We start from the raw sequence: 22316 nt of genomic DNA, 5'->3' as shown, positions 1-22316 counted from the left end.
GGGGGGCTGAGGGGCAGGGGGTGCCCTCGGTCTGAGGGGCTCAGCCAGTTGGGTGCTACATTTCTCGTGGTTTTAGAAACACAAAAATGGGCATTTCTGCAGCAGTCGTAATAGACGGAAGACCAAAAATGTCACCTTTCTCCAAATTTTAGGGACTCTGTAAGTCTTCTGGGACTATTTTACAGCCCCAGGGAGGAGAGGACTCCCCTGAACGTTGGATTCAGAGCTAGACTTTAGGATATTTGGAAAAAGGCCTTTCATCTGAGTAGTATGGAGCAAATCTTTCTCTGTTACAAAAGGCATCAAGCAGTCAGTCGTGAATAATGGAATTACCTCCACCCACCCCCTAAAAAAGGCATTTAAAAGTGCCGGAGGGAAATTTCTCCAGAAGGAGCAGGAGGTGGGTCCAGAACACCACGGGAGCCCCGGTGCACCCTCCAGGCCCCGCCTGGCCTCTGGCCCCATCTGCCAGCGTCAAGGGGACCGGACAGCGGAGGAGGAAGAGCATCACTAACTCACTGGGTGGCCTGGGGCAGGTCCCATCCCTGCCCTAGGCCTCAGTTTCCCCATCTACATGGTGAATGGGGTGGAAGGGGTTAGGTAGTCCATGAGGCCTTGCCTGGCCTGTGGCACAGTGAGGGGAGGCCAGGGTGGGGCCTCTGGCTGGTGAGGGGGCGGCATGGGGTCTCAGGGCTGCTTGGCCAGCGTGTGGCCCGTCACCTGGAGGAGAGGCTGCCGCCAGCCAAAGGACACCTACCCTTGGGGCCCTGAGCCCATCTGTAGCAAGGAACTCTAGCTGTAGGATGTGCTCCCGTCCCTGCTGGGACGTTCCTGCAGCCTTCTGTCACCTCTCCTTGGGGATTTGCACCCTATCAGTTGGTCGCTGCACATTCAATCAAACCCACTGGGACCTCGCAGTCCGGTGGCTCCGGGGCTAAGTCCACAGATACCACGGTAGCCAGTGCTGGGCCCGAGGGTCAGGTCGCTGATCATAGGGCCCCTCTGGCCCCACTCGGGGCAGGACATTAACCCGAACATTCTCTCCTGCCAGCCGCCCATCAGCCGGCCGCCATCCCGGGAGATCGACTACACCGCCTACCCCTGGTGAGTGGGGCAGTTGCGGTGGCCCCGTGAGCCCGTGAGCAGGCCGGGAGGGGTCCCCCGGCTGCCTCTTGCTTGTGTCCAGGTTGGCTGAGCCCTGCTGGCCGTATGTCTCGGGGAGCCTGGGGGAGTCTTCTCTACCCCGAGGCAGGTTTTCCCCATCACGAAAACAGGTCATCGGGTTATCATTTGGAAGAGTGAAGCCCCCCCCCTTTTTTAACATGAGCTTCATCATAGAAAATATAGGAAAGTGGGATATTTAAGGCCAAATGTGTAATCACACATGTACGCATGGAGCGGCTTGATGAGAACCGTGGCGCTTTTGGGATTAACGAGAGCATGGAGGTGGACGATCTAGGAACAAGTCACAGATACAGGTCAGCTCGGGGGGCCAGCTTTTACTGGTCTGCCTGCTGGCCCCCCGGGCTGCCTCGAAGGACTGGCCTTGTGGTCGTAGCTCCCTGTGTTCTGCATCCTGTGGTGGCCACAGAGCCATGGGCGGCTCAGGGGCGGTAAACCCCTACCCCACGCACATCTGGCCTTGAGGTTTCCATCTGGGGCTCATCCTGTGCCCAGCGGTGCAACACCTGCGCCCTTGGGGTCCTGGCCTCCTCCGCCCCTGGGCTTGGCCTTCCCCTCCAAGCCTGAGATGCCGCAGGTCTGTCCGCCCGGTGCCGTGTTCCCCGCACTCATGTCCAGGGTCGAGGGTGCAGGACAGGCCTGTGATTTTCATTTGAGGGAGTGACAGAGAAGCTGCATTTCCGGCTGTAGGTTCTATCTCAGCTGCACATTATTTACCGCAGTCCCCAGTCGGCCTGGCGGGCGGTGCAGGTGGTAAGGGGTTTGTTTGGGAGGGGGCAGTGGGGCTCGCCTGGCTCTCTCCAGGGTGGCTTCCCTTCAGGGAGGCGGCAGTCTGTCAGTCTGTGCAAAACCCATTGATGTCCGCGGGCTCCCGTGTGTTGCAACAAAAGTAAAAAATCCACACATGAGTGTTTATGACTTGCTTTTCCTACAGCGAAAACTTAGAAATTTGCTCTAATGCTCGTGTTGCTCGAGCCCCTCCTGCAGACCAGGTTCTGTAGAAAGCTCCCGGGGGCCGGGCTGGGGTCTGGGGGCCTCATTCTTCCCCACGACGATGTCACCCCACGAGTGCCCCTCCTGCAGGGGCTCAGGTGGCTCATGATGCCCGTCAGCGCTGTTGCAGAGGCCTGGGGGTCCTCCAGGCAGTACCAGTGTTAACCTCCGGCCTCGTCCCACCTGCTAGGTTTGCGGGCAACATGGAAAGGCAGCAGACCGACAACCTGCTCAAGTCGCACAGCAGCGGGACCTACCTAATCAGGGAGCGGCCGGCCGAGGCAGAGCGCTTTGCTATAAGCATCAAGTACGTGGTGGCCCGGGGAGCAGGGAGGCCTCTCCCCCAGTGCCACTCTGAACCACGAGCCCACGTCCCTCGTGGGTGGGGGTGGCCATGGACTTCATTGCCCTAAGCAGGACCCTTTTGAGACGAAAGCCTGTCAGTGGGTCTGCACAGTGTAGCTGGCCCGGGACACGTGTGAAGGCCCTGCCCAAAGCCACGGGGTGGGCTTGGTCCCACGTTTTTCAGGTTGTGGCAAGGGTACTATGGGGGTTAGGGCCCGGCAGCCCCGCTGGCGGGCTTTGGAGAGAATGGGAAGGTCACACCACTGTGGCCTCGCGGCTTCTGCCAGTGGCCTTTGATCTGGTTGTCCTCTGCCCAGAAGCTGTCCTCTCGTGCATCTGCCACCACCCCTTCGGAAGAAGGAGTCTGCCTGGTGGCTGGGCACCATCGGCATAGGATGCCCACTGGACATCTTGGGTCAGGCCCCTGGCAGCCCACGTCCAGCAAATAGGGGCTGTTGGCTGTGATGACCCCCAAGGTCTGGTCTGGTCAGCTCTCGACTGCCGCCCCTCAGGGTGGCCTGTGTCCGGGGAAGGCCTCCACTGGTCTGCTGGAGGTCAGAATCCCACAAATGCTTGGAGCGTGAAACAAGCCCACTGGCTCTAAAGTAGTGGGAGCAAAGGAGACCAGCATCGGAAAGGACAATGTCCAGTGCAGGAGCTGGACGTGGCCCAGGTCCCTGGTGAGCAGGCCCTGCTCCCCAGCAGAGGTTCCCGCACACCTGTCGTGGGCCCGGGGAGCATCACGGACAGTGACAGCGGAGTGCGGGCCGAGGGGCAGGTCCGTGGTGCGGTCAGCCGGCCAGCACCAAGCCGGGAAGTGGCAGAGACCGCACTCACCTGATGGGAGATCACGCGGCACCTTCTGGGTGCCTGGCCTGCAGGGCTCCCCCGTGGGGCTGAGACCGGCTCAGGAGCTGGGGGTGGGGTGAGCACCCCCCCCACCCCGCTGACTTTCAATCCTGGAGAAACCGTGGGTGGTCTACAAAGGCTCCCCCAGGAGAGGCCGCTGGCCGGATTGGATTATCTGCCGGTTGTTTGTTTCATTAACCGATTTCCAGTTGTTAAACCAACCTTGCATTCCCGGAATATCCCACTGGGTGTAGTGCAGAGTCCTTCTCAAATATTTGGTTTATGTAGGCATACACGTGGGGAGAGATTCAGCTTGCTGGTGGTTTGCTGAGGACTTTTGCATCTATAGTCATAATGGTTATTGGTGTGTTTCCTTCTCTTGGGGTGTCTGTCTGGTTTCGTACCAGCCGGCGAGGGGCTGGAGTGGTATTTGGGGAGCAGGGGGTATGAGGAGGCTTTTCTGTAAGGTCACATTTGAATGGAGACCTGAAGATGCAAGCCCAGGAGGTGAGGATGGTGGGGGGCAGCTTGGGCTTGTGCTTGGCCTAAGTCATGACCTCCATGGCCCGAACACTCCACCCAGGTTCAACGACGAGGTGAAACACATCAAGGTGGTGGAGAAGGACAGCTGGATCCACATCACAGAAGCGAAGAAATTTGAAAGCCTCTTGGTATGTGATCCTGTGGCTCCCGTGGCCTGGTCCATGGGGGTCAGGGGAGGGCCCGGGGGTCCCACCGCCGCCAGACCAAGAGAAGAGGCCCCCTGCATGCTGCTGTCTGCAGGCCGTGCTCACAGAGGGCCAAGAGCCCGGTGGGGCTTCTGCATCACTGGGGGGGATCCAAGGAAATGGGTCTGGAGGGCTCCTCGGGACAGTTCGGGCCTCATGACAGCCCCCGCATTGGGACTTCTGCCCCCGAAGGGTTCCCCTGGTGGACAGTGAGGGGAGGGCCCGCCTGCCCTGCCTGCATCCCTACAGCCCAGCTCCCACACGCCCCCGCCGCCCCCCTCCCCAGCCAGAATGCAGGTAAAAGCACAGGCCTTCTTCACACGATTTTAAAGTGAGACCTGTGGCATCTTTCCTAACTTACGAGCATTACGTGTACCGAGAGGATCTGACTCGAGCACCTGAGCCCTTACATGGCCCACTGTGGCCGCAGAAAAGCACAAAGTAAAAAGTATCCACAGTCTCCCACCGCCCCCAACCCCAGTGTTAACATTTCAGGGTGAGTCCTCCCGACCTCGAAGAATAGCTTAGGTGTGGTTTATATCACGGTTTTCAAACGAAACCGTTGCCCACACTGTGCTGTCAGCCTGCTTTTCAACGTGATAAACTTCGCCGTGGGCACAGCCCTCTCCTCTCCGGACCCGTAGCCACACAGCAGCCGGTCGCTGGCACCTGCTGGTTTTTCGGGAAGCCCTTCCTTGGTGCCGGGCGCGTGGGGTTGCAGGCTTTCTCCATCAGAAAGCGCTGCGGCGAGCCTCCGACTGCCGGTCTTGGCTTTCACCCCTGATTTTCCTTGAGCAGCTGCTGGAGAGAGACTGCTGGCTCAGAGGTCTTTGCGACCCGGACCACCCACCCTGGGTGGGGTGCTGGGCGGAGAGGACGAGTGCCAAGTGAAACAGGAGGGAGAGGGAGGCCAGGGCACCTGGGAGGGCTGCCTGGAGGCGGTGAGAGCACCGGCGAGCGCGTGTGTCCCGCAGGAGCTGGTGGAGTACTACCAGTGCCACTCGCTCAAGGAGAGCTTCAAGCAGCTGGACACCACGCTCAAGTACCCCTACAAGTCAAGGGAGCGCGCGGCCTCCAGGGCCTCCAGCCGGTCCCCAGGTAATGCCCGCACCTGCCCGGCACACCAGCGCTCACTCTGCCCATTTCCCACGGCCCTGGCTTCACCGCCTCCCTGCCCTTGAGGAAGGCTTTCTGTGGGACCGAGGCCAGGAGCCCCTTCCCCGTCCCCATCCCCAGAAATCCATCACAGCCCCCTCCTGAGCCGGGGTGTCCTGGCTGGTCTGCGGGACAGGCGGGGAGTGCAGGCTCTGAATGGCTCTGAATGGCCGCTCCGGGCCTTGGCACCCATGCCCAGAGTCAGCATGGGGAGAGAGCAGGGCAGGTCCCATCTGTCCTTAGATCCCTCCCTGCGCCCCAGCCCCCTGGGGGCCTTCACTGTGAGGGAGCTGGAGCTGGTGCCTCCGTTTGTGGGCCGGGCTCCACGGCTCAGGACAGGGGGGCGTCTTGCTTCAGGCCCACCGGGAGTTAGAGGCAGGGCGAGCCCACGGCTGCCCGCTGCACCACCCCGCGTCCCCAGCCGCCGGCCAGAGCAGGGCAGGAGAGGAACAGTGGGCCTTCAGCGGGCAGCTGGTGTGCGCGGGGCGAGAGGCCGGGCTCCCTGCAGGAGTGGTTTCCGAGACCCTGGAGCCAGCCGCCCGCTGGGAGGAGGTGGTCCAGGTTCTCCAGGGAACAGGCCCAGAGAGGCGGTGGGAGGGGCAGCTCGGAGGCCGCCAGGCTGCGCCCCGCACGCCCCGGGCAGGCCTGGCCCCCGCGCCCTGACCCTGCCTGCACGCGCCTGGGCACGCACGGGCCCGCTTTCACGTGCTTTCTCGCCTCTTTGCAGCTTCCTGCGCCTCCTACAACTTTTCTTTTCTCAGTCCTCAGGGCCTCAGCTTTGCTTCTCAGGGCTCCTCCGCTCCCTTCTGGTCAGGTACCGCTGGCGCTCGGGGCGTGGGGGGGCCCGGCCTGCAGCCCCCGCCTGCAGCACCCGCAGCGGCCTGCAGCCCGGCGCGGGGCGGGGCCGGGGCCGAGGGGCCAGGGACGGGGGGGCCGGCCGCCAGGGCAGGGCTGAGGATGCGGTCAGGCTTGGCGCTGCCCCCCTCGCTGCTGTCACCTCTCAGACTCGTGCACCCCACTGGCCACTCCCCAGCTTGGCAGCCCTGTCCCTCCTGGCTTGTTGAGAGCTTTCCCTCTGGCAGCGGCAAACAGCTGGGCGGCCACCCTCGGGGCGAAGGCGGGAGCGGATCGGGCAGGCCCCACCGGGCGGGCCCTGGAGGAAGGGGGACGGGGTGTCAGTCGGCCCCGACTGCGTGGCCCTCCGCTGCCAGAGTCAGAGCCCCTCCCCAGCCCCTGTGTGTGTCCCCTCCATCACGGATGTTGTCCCCTGCTCAACAGGGCTCTGGGGCCCCCCACTGAGCTGGTCTAGTTAGGTGTCTGGTTTGGTTTGGGGATCTGGAAGTCAGGCCCCGGGACCCTGGGGTCTGGCTCCAGGTGCTCCATCAGAGTGCAGGCTGGGAGCTGGGCAGTGGTCACTCAGCTGACCCCTGGCCAGGTGGCACTTGTGCACCAGGCATGCAGGGGGAGGCCCTGCGGGGAGTTGCAGTGGTCAGAACACCGGCCTCTGCTCTGAGCCCATGACCACACTCGGCTGTGCCGGCCCCCAGTGTGGCTGGCGACCGCTCCGAGCACCTTCATGGGAGGCTCGAAGAGGCCATTGCCTGTGGGGCTGGGCGGAATAGGAGAATAGTCTGTGCCTTCGGAGCCTTTCTACCAGACAGCCCTCCTCCCTGCACAGGGGGCCAGACACCAGGGGTCCACGCTTGGCCCCGCCGCCAGCTGTGTGACCCTGCCCATCTCCTCCAACAGTGTTCACGCCCCGTGTCATTGGCACGGCCGTGGCCAGGTACAACTTTGCCGCCCGGGACATGCGGGAGCTCTCGCTGCGGGAAGGCGACGTGGTGAAGATCTATAGCCGCATTGGCGGGGACCAGGGCTGGTGGAAGGGCGAGGCCAATGGACGGGTAAGTGGGGCAGACATGGCCTGGCTCAGCCTGCGGGCCGGGTTTGGGCAGGCTGGCATCTCAGTGCAGCCTGCCCCAGCACCATGCCCACACCCCCTGAGCCACAGACTCGAGCTGCCCCGGTTGGAGCTGGATCCAGGCCCATCTGACGCTGTATCTGGGCTCAGGCCTGCTCTGTGGTCCTCTGTGGGCACAGCAGGGCCATGTGTTTCGTATGCACTCTTCATGTTACTGGCGTGTACCCAAGCCCTTTGTGCAGGCAGAGACCACAGGATGCGAGCAGGGCCCAGGAGTCCTCTGGCCTCACCTATGTCATGGGGAGATGGGAAGGGGTACACCATGTTCCCACCCACCCTGCCCCTTCATGCTCTTCCTGAGGACTCTCTCCTCCCTGTCCACCCTGTGACCCTGCAACACTCTATGGCCCCTTATCCCTGCACCCTGTCTGGACCCAATGGCTTTGACCTGTCTCTGTCAGAACTCACCCAGCAGGATACTGGAGCCCCACGTGGGGCAGATTTGGAAACGTCCAGCTATCCTTGGGGCTGCAGCTGCCTGCAGGCAGGCACGCTGGGCTGTGGAGGGTCGGCTTGCCTTGGCTCCCATTGCCCACCATTCCGTGGCCAGGTGGCGGGAGCTGGTCTGCCTCCACCTAGCATGTTGGCTGCCCTTTGGAGGCCTGGGGTCAGATCCATTTTCCACCCCACATCCCTTCAGAAGTGTGAGGCCACCGAGTCCTGGGCAGCTGACCTGGAGGGCTGAACCACTAGCTCTCAAAGTGACCCTTAGGGCGCCAGCACTGGAGGTACCTGGGGCTGTAATTCAATGAGCACATACCTGGGTCCTCCTCACCCAGATCCTGAAGGTCAGGAATAGACGAGTTTCCCAGGTGATTCAGAACTACTGGCTTAGAGTATTACTAGATATTCCTGTTGCTTTGACCCTGTTGTGAAGTGTTTCTTTTTGTCTGTGGCAATTCTTCTTGCTTTAAAGTCGACTTTGTGTTGTTCGAGCAAGCCAACTTTTTCTTGTGGGGGGGAGTTAGTGTTGTATGTGGCAGACTTCATTCTCTCTTGCATTACTTTCAACTTTTTTGTATCCTTATATTTAAGGGAGATATAAGATAAAATGTTATCTTAAACAGAGTTTTTAGAGCTAGTCTGTTCTTTTTTTTTTTTTTTTTTTTTTTAAAGATTTTATTTATTTATTCATGAGAGACAGAGAGAGAGAGACAGAGGCAGAGGCAGAGGGAGAAGCAGGCTCCCCGCGGAGCAGGGAGCCCGATGCGGGACTCGATCCCAGGACCCTGGGATCACGACCTGAGCCGAAGGCAGACGCTTAACCGACTGAGCCACCCAGGCGTCCCTGAGCTAGTCTGTTCTAACAGTCTCTGCCTTTTAATGTGTATGTAGCCCATTTACATTTACTGTGATTACTGAGCTGCTTAGATTTAAATCTGTCATCTTTCTGTTTATTTTCTATTTGTCACATCCATTTCTTCTTTTTCCTCTTTTCTTGCCTACTTTTGAATTAATCAGTATTTTTTTTTTTTTCTATTCTACTTCCTGGCTCCTTGGTGGCCATTCTTTTCCTATTATTTAGGAGTTAATACCTTAGGGATTATAGCATGCACTCTGACTTCTGAGAGCCCATTTTAAATTAGTACTTTTACTACTTCCTGGATGATGCAAAGACCTTACAACTTTTGACTGTATTCATGTTCCTCCCAACTTTTGTGCAGGTGTCGTCATGTATCTTAATTCTATGTATTTTTCAGTCCCATGAGACATTATTTTTGTTTTAAGCAGTTAGTGTTTGTTTAGAGTTACCACCTATTTACCTTTCCCAGGGCTCCCCATTCCTTCATGCTTTCTTGTATTTCCACCCAAAATCATGTTCCTGCTGCCTGAAATTCCCTCTTCTAGGTATGTTTTTTAGTGTGAGTCTGCTACTAATAAATTCTTAGTTTTTGTTGGATCTGAACACCTCTTTATTTCGTTTTCTTTTTTTATGTTCTCATTATAAAACATTTGTAATGTATTTGACACAATTTCAAACCTAAAGAAAAGTTGCTGTAGCACAAAGAGCTCTCACATGCCCAGACTTACCAATTAAGAATGGTTTGCATGTTTGCTTTATCATTTGTGTTCTCCCTCCCTCTCTGCTTATTTTTCTCTTAACCATTCGATAGTAAATTGCAGAAGTCCTATCCTTCCCCCCTAAACCCCTTAGTACTTCAGTGTCCTACGATCAAAGACATTCCCCTTTGACAGAATATGATTATCTAATCCACGGTCCATATTCAGATGTCACCAGTTGTCCCAACTGTGTCTTGTCTACCTAAATGAATTGCATTTACTTGCTATGGCCCTCAACTTTGTTCTAGAACAATCCTCAGCCTTTCTTGGTCTCACATGACTTTGACATTTTTGAAGAGTACGGGTCAGTTATTTTTGTAGACTTTTCCTCCATTTAAGTTTGATATTTCTTCGTGATTAGGTTATATATTATGTATTTTCAGTGGGAACATAATGCAGATGTTATATCCTTTTCAGTACTGTAGTGTCTTATCCAGCGGTATATAAGGTCAGTTTGTCCTATTATTGTGACATTAATTTTGATCATTTGGTTAAGGTGATATCTGCTGAGTCTCTCCACTGTGAAGTGACTGTAATTAATCAGTAATCTTCAGGGTAATACTTTGAAATTATTAAATATCCTGTTCCACATTAAACTTTCACCTACTAGTTTATCATTATCATTCATTGGTGAATTTTGTCTCATCACTTATTCGTATCATGGTTGAAAAACAGTGATTTTCCAGCCATTGTTTCTTTAGCACTTATTAGGGGACATTCTACTGTAAGGAACACCCTTCTCTTCTCTTGGTCATCCCCCAGGGGGTGGGGTCAGTCATCCCTCCAGTGAGACCGGCTTCCTTTTTGTGAAGAATCATGTTGAGCTTATTTTCAAATAGTATTCTCTAGGGGATAAATTTGAGGCTAGCAGGTATTTTATTTTGGCACTTTGGGGATATCATTCCATTGTCCTGGTTCCATCGTTTCTGTAAAGAGCTGGCCAACTTTTTTTAAAAGGGCAGGGAGGGGCAGAGGGTGAGAGAGAATCTCAAGCAGGCTCCACGCCCAGCACGGAGCCCAACTCGGGGCTTGATCTCACCACCCTGAGATCATGACCTGAGCCAAAATCAAGAGTTTGATGCTTCATTGACTGAGCCACCCATGTGCCCCGAGAGCCAGCCAACTTCTTAACATTGCTCCTCTGCAGGAAATGTCTCTATTACTCCCAGTTTTACATATTAAAAAAAACAAAAACAAAACTCTGGTTTTTATCAGTTTTACTATAATGTGCCTGGGCGCGGTTTTCTCTGTATTCAGTTTGCTTGAGATTTGTAGAGATTTTTAAAATCTGTGGCTTGATGTCCTTCATCAGTTTTGGACATTTCTTCAAACAGTGTACCTGCTCTGTTTTCTTTTTTCTCCTTCGGGGGCTGTATTCACATGAGCGTCAGTTCGTTTCATCATGACCCAGATGTTATTTACCTTCTTTTACCTGTTTTTCACCCATTCCCTTATTTCCCATCCAGCTACTTTCCACTGGCCCGTCTTCCGGTTCCCGAGCACTCTCTTCTGCTCTGTCTAATCTGTTGCTAAATTCTATTGGGTTCTCAATTTCAGTCATATTTTCCACATTAGGATTTCTATTTGATTTCTGGTTTCAGTTCACTGGTAAATTTTTATGCTTTATCCTCAGTTTCCTGAAACATATATGTTGCAGTTATTTACATTTCCTGACTGATGATTCCCATCCCTGAATGACCTGTAGACTGATTTCTGTTACCTGCGTTTTCTCTTAGTTTCTGTCACTGCATCCTGACTGGATGATGAGCTTGTGAAGAAAACACCACTGAGGCTTGGGATGGTGTTATTTTCCTCCAGGGAGGATTTAATTTTTTTCTGGCTGCCAGGTTGAGGGAGAGCAGGTCATTGTGAACTGCTCTGGGCTGGTGCATTTGGGGGTCACTCCTACCCTGGGCCGCAGCTCCACCAGGCTTCTTGGCTTAGAAGAACTCAACAATCTTTTGCAGGATCCCCAGTTTCCATGCTGGCCTCACCCCGACATTGGTGCAGACACGTGCACACACACTCTCATGTATCCTGCCATCTTTTTCAGATCGGCTGGTTTCCTTCAACATACGTAGAGGAGGAGGGCATCCAGTGATGGCAACAACATGGACAGGACTCGTGGGTTTTCTTGGAAGAGTCCAGCTCTGAAGTCTGTCTCTAGCCCCATGACACAGAGGGGACATGCCCGCCAACCTTCCCGTCTTCAGCAGCCCATAGGGATGGGGAGGGTGTTCAGAATCCTAAATGCGAACTGGCCCACCATCCGCCTGCCCTCGGTGGCCTGTCCTGGGTACGCTACTTGTACATAGAGGCGAGTTGGGCCGGCCCCGCTGTGGCTGCCACCGCCAGAGTGCTGAGGAGGGGGAGCGCCGGTGGTGTTCTGAGCCAGGCTCTGGGTGACAGCTGAGGCCGGAGTTCATCTTGCCTCTGTCCTGTTGCGACAGCATTCAGGAGCCTAGGTTTGAACAGCAGGTGCCGTCCCAGGGAGGGCTTGAACAGCAGAGGGGACCCTCCCCCAGCCCCTTCTGCTCAGCCCTGATGCTCAGCCTGCCTGCTTTCTGCTGCTCCCAGGGGGAAGCTCTGGGCCTAGAGAGTCAGAAGGGACCAGAGCCAGGCCTTTTGCTGCAGCCCCTGGTCAGCCCCACTCAGCTCCAGCTGTGCTCGGATGTAGGAGAAAAGAGCACTGCTAGGGGGTCTGTGCGGGCCCCTTGACCTCCTCATGGCCCTCTGCACTAGCGAGGTGCAGAGACCACCCAGGGCAGGTCCCTCTCTCAGGAGGGAGCTTTAGTGAACGATGAAGTTGCCGACCCTGCTCCCCAGTCAATGGTACTGTTCTTTGCCCTGAATCCCAGGCGTGTGTCTGTCCTGTCCTGCTGCCAGGTGGATACACCTTTTGTAAATCCTGATATGGGTGAGAAGAAAACAGAGTTTTCCCCTCGCTCGGGCTCTGCTGCTCACATTCCCCTCCGGGAGGAGGCCCCCCCCCCAGCGCCCCCCAGCAGGTGGCCCCTCTGGGACTCTTGTGTCCTGCAAGGTGGTTCCTGAGGGTCTTCCCAGCTTTTGCACAGGATGTTAGTTCTAGCCCTTGGCAAGTCTTCCCCCTGCAGCCCATGAACTGGGCCCGTGGCCAGCTCGAAATAAGTGCTCTTGGGGGTGGCCTTACCCCCGAACTCCCCCTCCTGACTCCTCCTGGCCTTTTGAGCTCTGGCTTTCTTGTCCAGACCCTTTTACTCTGCCTGGATATTGCATCAGACCTAGGGATATTGTCTCCCTGCAGGCTCTGTGCCACAGATGCTGGAGAAACCCGGGCTACACGTGTCCCCTGTACCTTGGTCAGCTGCCCTGCCCTGTGCAGGGGAGGGGACTGGGCAAGGCCGGGCGTGGGGAAGGCTAGCCCCCACTGGGGTGGGTGCTGGTTGCCACTCTGCACTCCTGGGCTTCCTCCGAAATCAGCCGTGTGGCCTCCGGGCTCGGCTCACAGGCCCCATGTCCCGGAATGGGGAGGTGGTGGGGAGCAGGTGGGGACAGTTAGCAGCAAGGCCAAGAGAGAAGGTGGCCTGCAGAGGCTTGAGAAGCCAGGGTGAACAGGATCGTGTTTGGGCCAGAGGGGCAAGGGGATCCCGGGAAGGAAAGAGCTGGTCTCGGAGAGAGCAGCCCCCAGTCCCCATCATCAGGGTGCACCCAGCACTTTGCGTACAACCCTGGGCTCGGCCGGCCCAGCCACGAGCCTGGGGTCGGGGGGAGAACCAGCCAGGCCCTTTCGTGTTTACTGTTGTCAAAAGGGTTCTGTTTTGTTGTTTTGTTTTTGGTTTGGCTTGTTTGTTTTTTAAGGGAAGAAAACAGTTTGTAATTATTTCATCCAAAGCTCCCATTCTATATCTGTGAATAATAAGGAAGATATTTTATAATAGCAAGAAAATGATGTATATTTGAGGTCATCATGAAACAAGTCATCACGACCACGAGGAATACCGAGGGAACAGAAGTCGGAACCCTGGTTTTTGTGAATGTTTTGTTTTGTTCTTGTTTGTTTTGAAACATGTATTTGGTTTGGTTTGGTTTTGCACTGCATGAGGCAGGAGGGGAGGCGGGCCGGGGCAGGCTGGGAAGCGGGTGGTTTCAGCAGGAGATGGGAGGCCCTCTCTAGGGGCTTTGGACCTGGGGCCTGAGATTAGCTGTGAACACTTAGGAGCCCGATGCATGCGGGTCAGGGATCTGGGGGTCCCACAGCTGGTGACGACCCCAAATGGAACACGAACTGTACATTTGCCACTAGGTTTTTTCAGACCACAGTTTTTATTGCGAATAAACCTAAGTTCTTTTCTGCAGTGTGGCTGGAGGCTTCTGTGTGTGTCCGGCAGAGACCGCCCCACCCACACACTGTCAGCCCAGGATACAGTGGCCTGGATCAGGCATAGGCCTTGGGGGTGGCCCAGCCTCCTCCCAGCTGGCCCAGTGTCCCGTGGGACCCTCCAGCAGCCGTCAGAGGCAATGCCGCTGTCTTCTCATTTGGGGGAGATTCAACCCTAGCCCTACCGCTCAGGCACGTCCTTCAGCTCCTGAGCCTGTTTCTTTATATGTGTATGTTGGAGATAAAAAATAATACTTCTCTCTGGAGAGTGGGTCTGTGGCCTATGATAGAGAAAATCTAGTCAGGCAGAGATTGATTTCTCCCTTATGGAGAAGCAGTCCAGACAAGGTAGAGCAGGGATGGCTTGGTGCCCCACCCCCCCACCCCAGGCTCCTCCCCTCTTCATCATGTGCCTCTATCCTTGCTGTGGCCTCATGGTCCAAGGTGGCTGCTGGAGCTCCTGCCATCAAGGCTGCGGGCAGAGGCAGAGGTCAACACAGTGCTTCCCTTCCCCTCCTTACCCAGAGCTGAGGCATATGGCCACTCCTGGCTGTGGTGGAAGATGGGGACTGCAGGACTTGAGCTGAACACATGGTCACACTTCCTCCCTATTACTGAGGAGACAGAAGAATACCATTGGGGTGGGTGACCAGCCCCCAGGATCCACATCAGAGTTGTGAGGATCTCACTAGACTTGGAGTTGTGTGGGCGCTCAGCAAGTGTCAGATTTTGTTGTAAACCAGGGAGACAAGTACAGATGTTTGAGGTGACCCAGAGAATGGTGGATCCCACCCCAGCCCTGGTCTCCGGGACCCAGAGCCCCAGAGTCTGGCTCACTCTGATGCCCCTGAGAACCAGATGGGAGGCCTGCCTTTTCTGGAGCAGCCCCCTCTCTGAGCAAATTTCTCAGGCATGAGGCCCCGAGAGGCCTGGTTGTCCCAACACCACCTCCCCCGAGAGCCAGCTCCAGCTCTGAGTTCTCACGCCCACGTGAGACCCAGACACTTGCTCAGCATTCCCTGGGCCAGTGGTCCCCGGCTGCCCTTAGCAGGGCTGAGCAAGTTGGAGAGAGCCCCAGGCCAAGAAGCAGAGAGCCATGGTGCCTGGAGGGGAAGTGTGGGTGGACTTGGGAGGGCTGGGGAGCTTTGAGGGAGAGCCTCAACAGCACCTGCTGTGCGGTCCAGACCCAGGAAGGGTGGGAAGCCCCAGGCCTGCTCAAGGGCCCCTGTGTGGATGGGGGCAGAGGCCAGGAGGGAAGAGGAGCGTGTCTGCCTGAGGTCACCCCAGAACGTGGGAAAGCATCTCAGAGCTGCACACTTCTGGTCAGAGGGCCTGATGCCCATAGGGCTCTCAGGGCACCAAGGCATCATGCCCCTTAATTCTGACAAAGTGGACTTCCCTGGGTAGGGCCACTGCAGAGGCCGCCGTGTGGAGCTTTAGGGAAGTTCCCTGGACAAGACATGGGAACCACCCACTTTTGGAGGTGAGGTAGACCCCTCTCTCCACTCCTGCACCACAAATATAAGAATGCCGTATAAAACACCAGAGAATAGAAGAGGCTGAGCTTGGAACAAGGTGACCTGTCCCAGAAAGAAGAGACACAAAGCCAGAGCAGATATTGGGAGCCAACACCAAGGTGGCTGCTAGGATCTCAGGCCCTCTGGGGTTGAGACCAGGGATTCCAACACTCAAAGCATTGGCTCCAGGACCTGGGAGGCCAGGAGCCGGAACTGGATTCCTGTGCAAAGCTGGGGATCTCGAGGAACACCTCCATCATGAAAAGGAAATTAACACACATGGGTAAAACCAAAATCACAGAATGGGACAAAGATTTTGATTGGTTTGTTAGCTTTCCAGAAATAAAAGAATACAAAGGCATACCATACCCTCGGACAAATTAACACAGAATGGTTAACCCTGGACTTCCAAAGATAAAAAATCACGAATGTAGACAATTTAAAACTTAATGTCATACCAAATAGATTTTAGAGCAAAACAAACAAAAGGTGTCACTAGAGTTTTAAAAGGCTTACAACATAATGATAAAGTTCTCATTTATTAGAAAACATCAGTTTTAAACTAGTATGCTTTTCATAATAGAACCCCAAAATACATAAAGCAAAATTGACAGAAGAACAAAAAGAATGAGACATACCCACCATCATAGATGGGAGGTTTTAATACAACTTTTTCTCTTTATCTCTGTAACTAAAAAGTCAAGCAGACATTGAAACAAGAAGAAGTAAGGATAGAGAGTAGAATAACATAATTAGCTATTCCATATAGAGAACATTGTGGCCTCTTGCAGAGTACACATCATCTCCATGAAGATTTACCTCACACTGACCCAGAAAGCAGATGTCAATGGATTTCAAATCCTATAGTTTAGCTTCTCTCACTCACCATGAGGAGTGACGTTAGAAATCAGTAATGAAGGGGCGCCTGGGTGGATCACTCGGCTAAGCATCCAACTCTTGATCTCAGCTCGGGGTCTTGATCTCAGGGTCATGAGTTCAAGCCCCACACTGGGCTCCACGCTGGGCATGGAGCCTACTTAAAAAAAAAAAAGAATAGTCAGTAATAAAAAATACACAAGAAACATCCATATGTTTGCAAATTAAGAAACATACTTCTAAATAATTAATAACCAAAAAAGAAATTCAAGGAAATTATAAAATATTGCAAATGTATTCTTTTTTTTCATTTTTTTTTCAAATTTATTCTTAAATTTAAAAGGATAAAGATAGTTGATAACACAACTTGTAGTATACTACTGAAACTGAACTTGAACTGAAATTGGTGACCTTGACAGCTTGTATTACAAGAGCCAAGGACTGGAGGTAGGCTTTCCTTCTTTCAGGCTGAAACAAAACGTTGATTCCTTGAACAAAAGTTTTATGTCTCCGTTAAGCATGTTCAAATTATCTATTTAAAATGTAATTTTTCCAAGTAGAAAATTACAAACGTATTAAATGTGCACAAATTACAGGGTTTTGAAATTGCAGTTCTTGTTCCAATGGCTCTGTCCTCCTGTGACTTGTCTCCACCGTTGGAGGAGGGGATGGTGGTGGGGAGCTCCCATGATAAGATTTTACAACATTTGTGAGTTCAACTTGGACTCCTATTCTTTGGTCATGGCTGTTTTGCTTATATTCCCTAACAATTTAGTTTTGGTCCTTCACTTTCCCTAGAAAAAGAAAACCCGCAGGTGCCCATGGGATCTATGTGGGAGTTTTACTCACCTGGAATTCTCTCTGGATAATCATGCCACACCTTGACACTTAATGTGCTGTTGGAGCTGTAATCAGATGGGAGCAGCAGGACCCCCAGCCACAGTGCTCTGCAGCCCCGCACCAATCAATGTAAGCCTTGGTCTGTTAGGATTACGATCTGGCCATGGGTGATAGCCTATAAGACAAGAGATGGTTATTTCTTGCTCACCTAACAGTCTGGGTAGACTGGCTAACAGTGTCAGGGACCCAGGTCTTTCTGGGGTTTTTTTGGTCCCTTGGGTGTGCCCTCACAAGTTCACCGCATGGTCCAAGATGGGACTTCAGCTCCAGCCCCTGAATCTACATTCCAGCCAATAGGAAGGAGAGGGACAGGGAAGGGATATGACCATCTCTTTTGAAGAACACCTTCTGAAAGTTTCACTCACTAACTCCCATTGGCCATAACTTGGTCATATGGCCATACCTGGGCTGCAAAGAAGGCTGGGAAAGGTAGTCTTTATTCTGGGTCTGATTACCCTAAAAGGATGAGAGAATGGGGAAGGCAGGGAGGTGAATAGCCTCTGCCGACGAAGACCCATGACCATGAGGGGTCTGCGGGGCAAAGACAGGTGGTCAGACCCCTTTGAGGCATGTCTTGCTGACGGATGAATAATCTTGATTCATGGGGAAAAGAATGCTGAGCTTTCTCAGATTCTCCACGGTCCAAGCCTACTTGGAATCTGAAAAGCACCCTGAATAATCCTCCATTCACTCACATAAGCGAGCTACACCTGTGTCGTGTAAGGGGGTCAAACCATGCACACTTGGAAGAGAACAGAGGTTTTTATTTCAACTGCCTCGGTGACTTTTTGGTCTGACATACTTTGTTTCTTAGGAGAAGAAATCTCTTCTGACACCCCCTCTATACCCTAAACCCTAACCCACGTGCTGCATGCGTGCATCTGTTTCCCTCCCTGGTTAGTGAGCTTGGCAGGCTCAGCAGAAAAGGGGCAAATCGTACTCCCAGGGTCGAGACAGGCAGCCTGGCCAGGTGAGAGCCTGGTGACTTTTTGGTCTGACATACTTTGTTTCTTAGGAGAAGAAATCTCTTCTGACACCCCCTCTATACCCTAAACCCTAACCCACGTGCTGCATGCGTGCATCTGTTTCCCTCCCTGGTTAGTGAGCTTGGCAGGCTCAGCAGAAAAGGGGCAAATCGTACTCCCAGGGTCGAGACAGGCAGCCTGGCCAGGTGAGAGCCTCTTGTTTGTGGGTCCTGCGCTCGGCTCCACCAGCTCCTGGGGAAGCTGTTGTCACCATTTGGGAAAGGTCACAGCTTTGTGTCACACTCCAAAGTAGGAATGTCCCGGACACCACTGAGACATCATGTCACAGAAATATTGAAAGCAGAGCAATGGGAAAAGGTGCACCAGGCAGGTGTCAGAGAAGGCAGAGAGACCATTGTTGGTATCAGACATAAAGCACTTTGGGGCAGAAAGCATTCTTATGTGTAAAAAATGTGGTACGTCGGAACCAGCTCGTGCCGGCTCCCAAGAGCCGGTCCTGTGTCCTTCTTTCCAACTCCAGATTCAGTGACTCCTCACTGGCAGCTTGACATTGGCCCTGGTGAGAGTGTTTAAACCAAAGACATCAGCCAACGCTCCCCACTGGACAAAGAGGTCCATTATTTTATGATAAAAAGGGACAATTAAATGTGAAGCTAGAACAATCCTGGAGCTTAATAGACTTCACAACATAGCCTTAAAATATAAAAGAAAAACTGGCCGAATTATAGGGAGAAATGGACACATCCTACTAGGAAAGGGGACGTCTTACACTGCTCCCGGAAACCGAGACAAAGCCAACAGCCATCAGGAAGGAAGCTCCCTGCCAGGGGCGTGTTCCGTGAGAAAAGTGTGAGCCCAGACTCTGAGCCCAGGCTGTTGGTCCCAGTGGGGATCCACCTTCCAGCCTGCCTGTGGGGTCGCTCTCTGGGCAGGTCCCTGTCCTGGGACTGCACCCCAAACTCGGGGTCCAGCTCTCCCAGGGTGTCGTACTCACATGTAGCCGCCAGGGGCGATGTTTCCCCGCAAGGCTCAGAGTCCTGGAGGGCTGACTGCCTAGGGGTGACCAAGCCCCCCACCGACCACCGTGAGCTGTTCCCCTCACCTAAGCACCTAGAGGGCTTTCAGATCCCAGGGCCAAGGACAGCTCTGCACAGGCCTCTTGCCCTCTATTCACAGCAAGACTCACATCCCCCTGATTGGATTGTTTTGGGGTGCTCTGGTCCCCCGCCCCGGAGCGGGAGAGAGGAAGCTGTCTTTACCTTGGACAATGCCTGGGGGTTCGGGTCAGGGGTTGAAAAAGCAAAACTCCCAGAGGCCAGCAGGGAGTGTGAAAGGGCAAAGTGACAGGGTAGGGACAGTGACCAACTGGACAAAACAGGCCCATCTAAGTGCCTCTGGCTAGGGTTTGGGCCCAGACCGGCCTGTGTGTCCCAGCTTTTCAAGATTTTGAAAGATCAAAGATTTTCAAGATCAAATCTGGATTTTTAGAGGAAATCTCCAGGGTAACACATAGGAAGATGTAAGCACAGCCTGAATCATGGGGGGTTGGGGGAGGCCTCCTGCCCCTGGGCGGCCGGGGTGAGAGCCTGGAGGGTGTGGCTGAACGGGCTGGGGGGCCGGGTGGTGGTGGTGGGGTCTCGTGCCCGTGGTCACTGTTTCCCCACCCTCGCCTCCCAGCACCCTCGGCAGGAAGGTCCTCCAAAGATGCGTCCTGTCTCCCCACTGGACAGTTGTGGTGCCTGATGCCGGGGGGCTGATCCCCGGCCGGGCCCCGCTCGAACTCAGCAGCGGGAGCGACCAGCTCCACCTGCCACGTCGCTGCACCCACAGATAATTTGTGGGGCCAGTCGCCGGGTGAAGTGGGGGCCCCGGGCCCTGCACGAGGCTGCCTACCCCCGCTGTGTGTGTCCCAGGGGTCGAGGGACACGAGCTTCCCATTCCTGGAGACACCTGCGTCCAGGTGGCCTCAGCCCTGAGTGTGTGGGGAGGGGGCAGGGGGCACCCTGCCTCTGGAGAGGGACCACCACTGAGCCCCAGGTGATGAAACATCCTGTCCTCATGAAAGCATGGGGGTAGTCGATATAGTGTTTTTAGGGTCTTTATTGGAAAAATAAAATCTCAGAAGTGTAATTCCAGCCCTCAAAGTTGTTCTGGAAACTTCCCTGCTCGTAGAACTGTCCGGGTCTGGCCCCCCTTGGCTATGTTCTGCCACAGTCATTTCTCTCCTCTGAGAGGACACGTGTAAAATGCTCAGCACGCTGCTTGCCTCCCCGTAGGGCCCTCAGGGCACCTCGCAGAGGCCCCGGGGGCCAGGCCGGGCGCCACCTCCCGCTGGGTCAGATGTCAGCAAGCGCTGCCCTGTTGGTATTTACTGTTCCTCTTTGGCAGGGCCACGCACAGGGCTCGGTGGAGGAGCCTCTTCCCCTGGCCCAGCCCCCTGGATGTCTGCCCAGAGGGCGGCCTGCAGCCGCCTCGCTCTGTCCTGGAAGCCGGGCCAGCAGCGGGGGCGGGGGGCCGGCCGGGGCCTGTGGAGAGGGCCGCGCGGGGGAAGGAGGAGGCTGGGCCAGGTGCCTGCAGGCCAGGGGGCAGGCCACAGGGGAGGTCCAGGGCCAGGGTCCAGGGGGCAGGCCACAGGGGAGGTCCAGGGCCAGGGGGCAGGCCACAAGGGAGGTCCAGGGCCAGGGTCCAGGGGGCAGGCCACAGGGGAGGTCCAGGGCCAGGGTCCATGGGCAGGGGGCGGGCTGCTGGACCGCAGGTAACCCCTCACCCTCAAGGGTCGACTGGGACTTCCCTTTGTGCCACGGTTTCCTTTAAAGTGCACCAAAAGTAGATAATATACAATAAATAAATTACAAAACTTCCCAAAAACTGACACTGCAGGGGTTATAGTCCCTACCTCCCAGATGGGGAAACTGAGGCTGGGCCCAAGCTGGTACGGCAGGTTGGCAGCAGGAGCCTGCCTCAGTGTCCCTGGCTGGGGCCTGCGCACCTCTGGAGCCGGGCCCTCCGACACCCAGGGGAGACGAGGTGGCCCATTCCCCCCACCCCCCACCCCCCCCCAGGCCTGAGCAGGGCTGATCGATCACATCTCCTACAGCGCTGACCCACAGCCAGGCCCGGCCTTCCAGCCACCGCCCCTGTCCAAAGTCCAAGGGCGACTGTGCCGCTCGCTCGGCTTGGGACAACTTTGCACCGGCTGCTCATCTTTGAGTGCGGGGCCGGGAGAGGTCTGGGCTGCCTTGGCTGCTGCCCTGGAGCTGCCGGGACCCCTGTGTCCCTCTCCCGTGCCCCTCCTGTCTAGGGCTCTGATGGGGTGCAGCCCCGCTCCTTCTTCACCCTCCCTGACCCGTCCCTCACTGCATCGAGTGAGTGCAGGGCTGGCCCCAGGCTGCTGGCCAGGCCCCCTCTCTGCAGAGTGACCAGGCTATGCACCGTCCAGGAAAGCCTCATGCTGGTGGGGCAGCCTTCCTTGGGGAGTGAGTGACAGTCTCTGTCCACATGAGGGGGACTGAGAATGGTAGCAGCACCTGGCCAGGCCAGAGCCCGGGCCACCTCCTCAAAGTGCTGCAAGGAGGGGCAGCTTGCTTGGGAGCGCCCCGTCACAGCCAGCCTCATGGCCGCCTCGCCCTCTGTCCCGTCCCAAATCCGTCTTGATCCTGAACCCGGAGCCCCTCAAGGGTTCTTAGTTGTCTCTGGGTCTTCTAGCCGTGCTTTGCATCCAGTAGGTGCTCAGTAAGTGTAGAGGACAGACAAACTGACAGCAAGACAGATGGTCGGACAATTAAGAAATTGAAATAAAGAACGCAAATAAGAGCATAATTTTTTATCTCATCTGCATTAATTACAGTGTGTCGCTCCTGCTATTTCCCTACTCTTAGTAGCCAGCATTACTCTATTGCTAATTTTTAAATTCTTTCTTTGATCCGTGGGGGAGGAGGTCCAATTTTATATCAACACCTGTTCTGATGCTTCGCACACCCAGGGCTACGGGTACGCAGTGTTCCTGCATTTCCTCTGGGCGTCTCCTCTGGGCATAGACGGAATGCCCTCGGCCCCCAGAGCTTGCTGTGTGGCCCAAGGCACGCTGGCTGCCCTCTCTGGTCCCAGTGCCCCCAGCAGTCAAATGGAGGCAGGCGTTCCCGGCCTGGGAAGCAGGGCACCCTGCCATGGCAAACCAGAGGCTGGGGGACCTCTCACACGGCGACAGAGGGAGCCAGGAGCTCTGCAGGGCGGGATGCAGACGGCCGGACTTCCTGGCTTGCTTCTGAAGGCAGTGAGCACCCCTGCCCGGGAGCGAACAAGCTGCCGCTGGACGGGCAGGTGCTAGCTGGGGCCCTGCCTCACCTCGCCAAGGAGCCCGCAGGATGCCACGGGGCCTGGCACAAC

General features: G+C 55.3%; 1 protein-coding gene across 5 annotated transcripts in view; it reads left to right on the top strand.

The window, feature by feature from the left end:
- Positions 1-13628, top strand: part of VAV2 (vav guanine nucleotide exchange factor 2) — a 169518-nt gene extending 155890 nt beyond the window's left edge. For 2 of the 5 annotated variants that reach the window (XM_078061992.1, XM_036108490.2), the window contains exons 22-28: positions 1052-1104; positions 2366-2482; positions 3953-4040; positions 5072-5195; positions 5980-6066; positions 7002-7156; positions 11348-13628. In XM_078061992.1, coding sequence (XP_077918118.1) covers positions 1052-1104; positions 2366-2482; positions 3953-4040; positions 5072-5195; positions 5980-6066; positions 7002-7156; positions 11348-11395 — 672 coding nt within the window. In that variant the 3' untranslated portion in view covers positions 11396-13628. The remainder of the gene's footprint in view (positions 1-1051; positions 1105-2365; positions 2483-3952; positions 4041-5071; positions 5196-5979; positions 6067-7001; positions 7157-11347) is intronic. The other 3 variants (XR_013443880.1, XM_036108513.2, XR_013443881.1) reach the window with 3 other exon arrangements.
- The last annotated feature ends 8688 nt before the right edge of the window (positions 13629-22316 follow it).

Source organism: Halichoerus grypus, chromosome 14, assembly GCF_964656455.1.
Source record: "Halichoerus grypus chromosome 14, mHalGry1.hap1.1, whole genome shotgun sequence".
In the NCBI taxonomy this organism is placed as follows: domain Eukaryota; kingdom Metazoa; phylum Chordata; class Mammalia; order Carnivora; family Phocidae; genus Halichoerus; species Halichoerus grypus.
The sequence above is the reverse complement of the archived record's forward strand: the minus strand, read 5'-3'. Positions and strand labels throughout refer to the sequence as shown.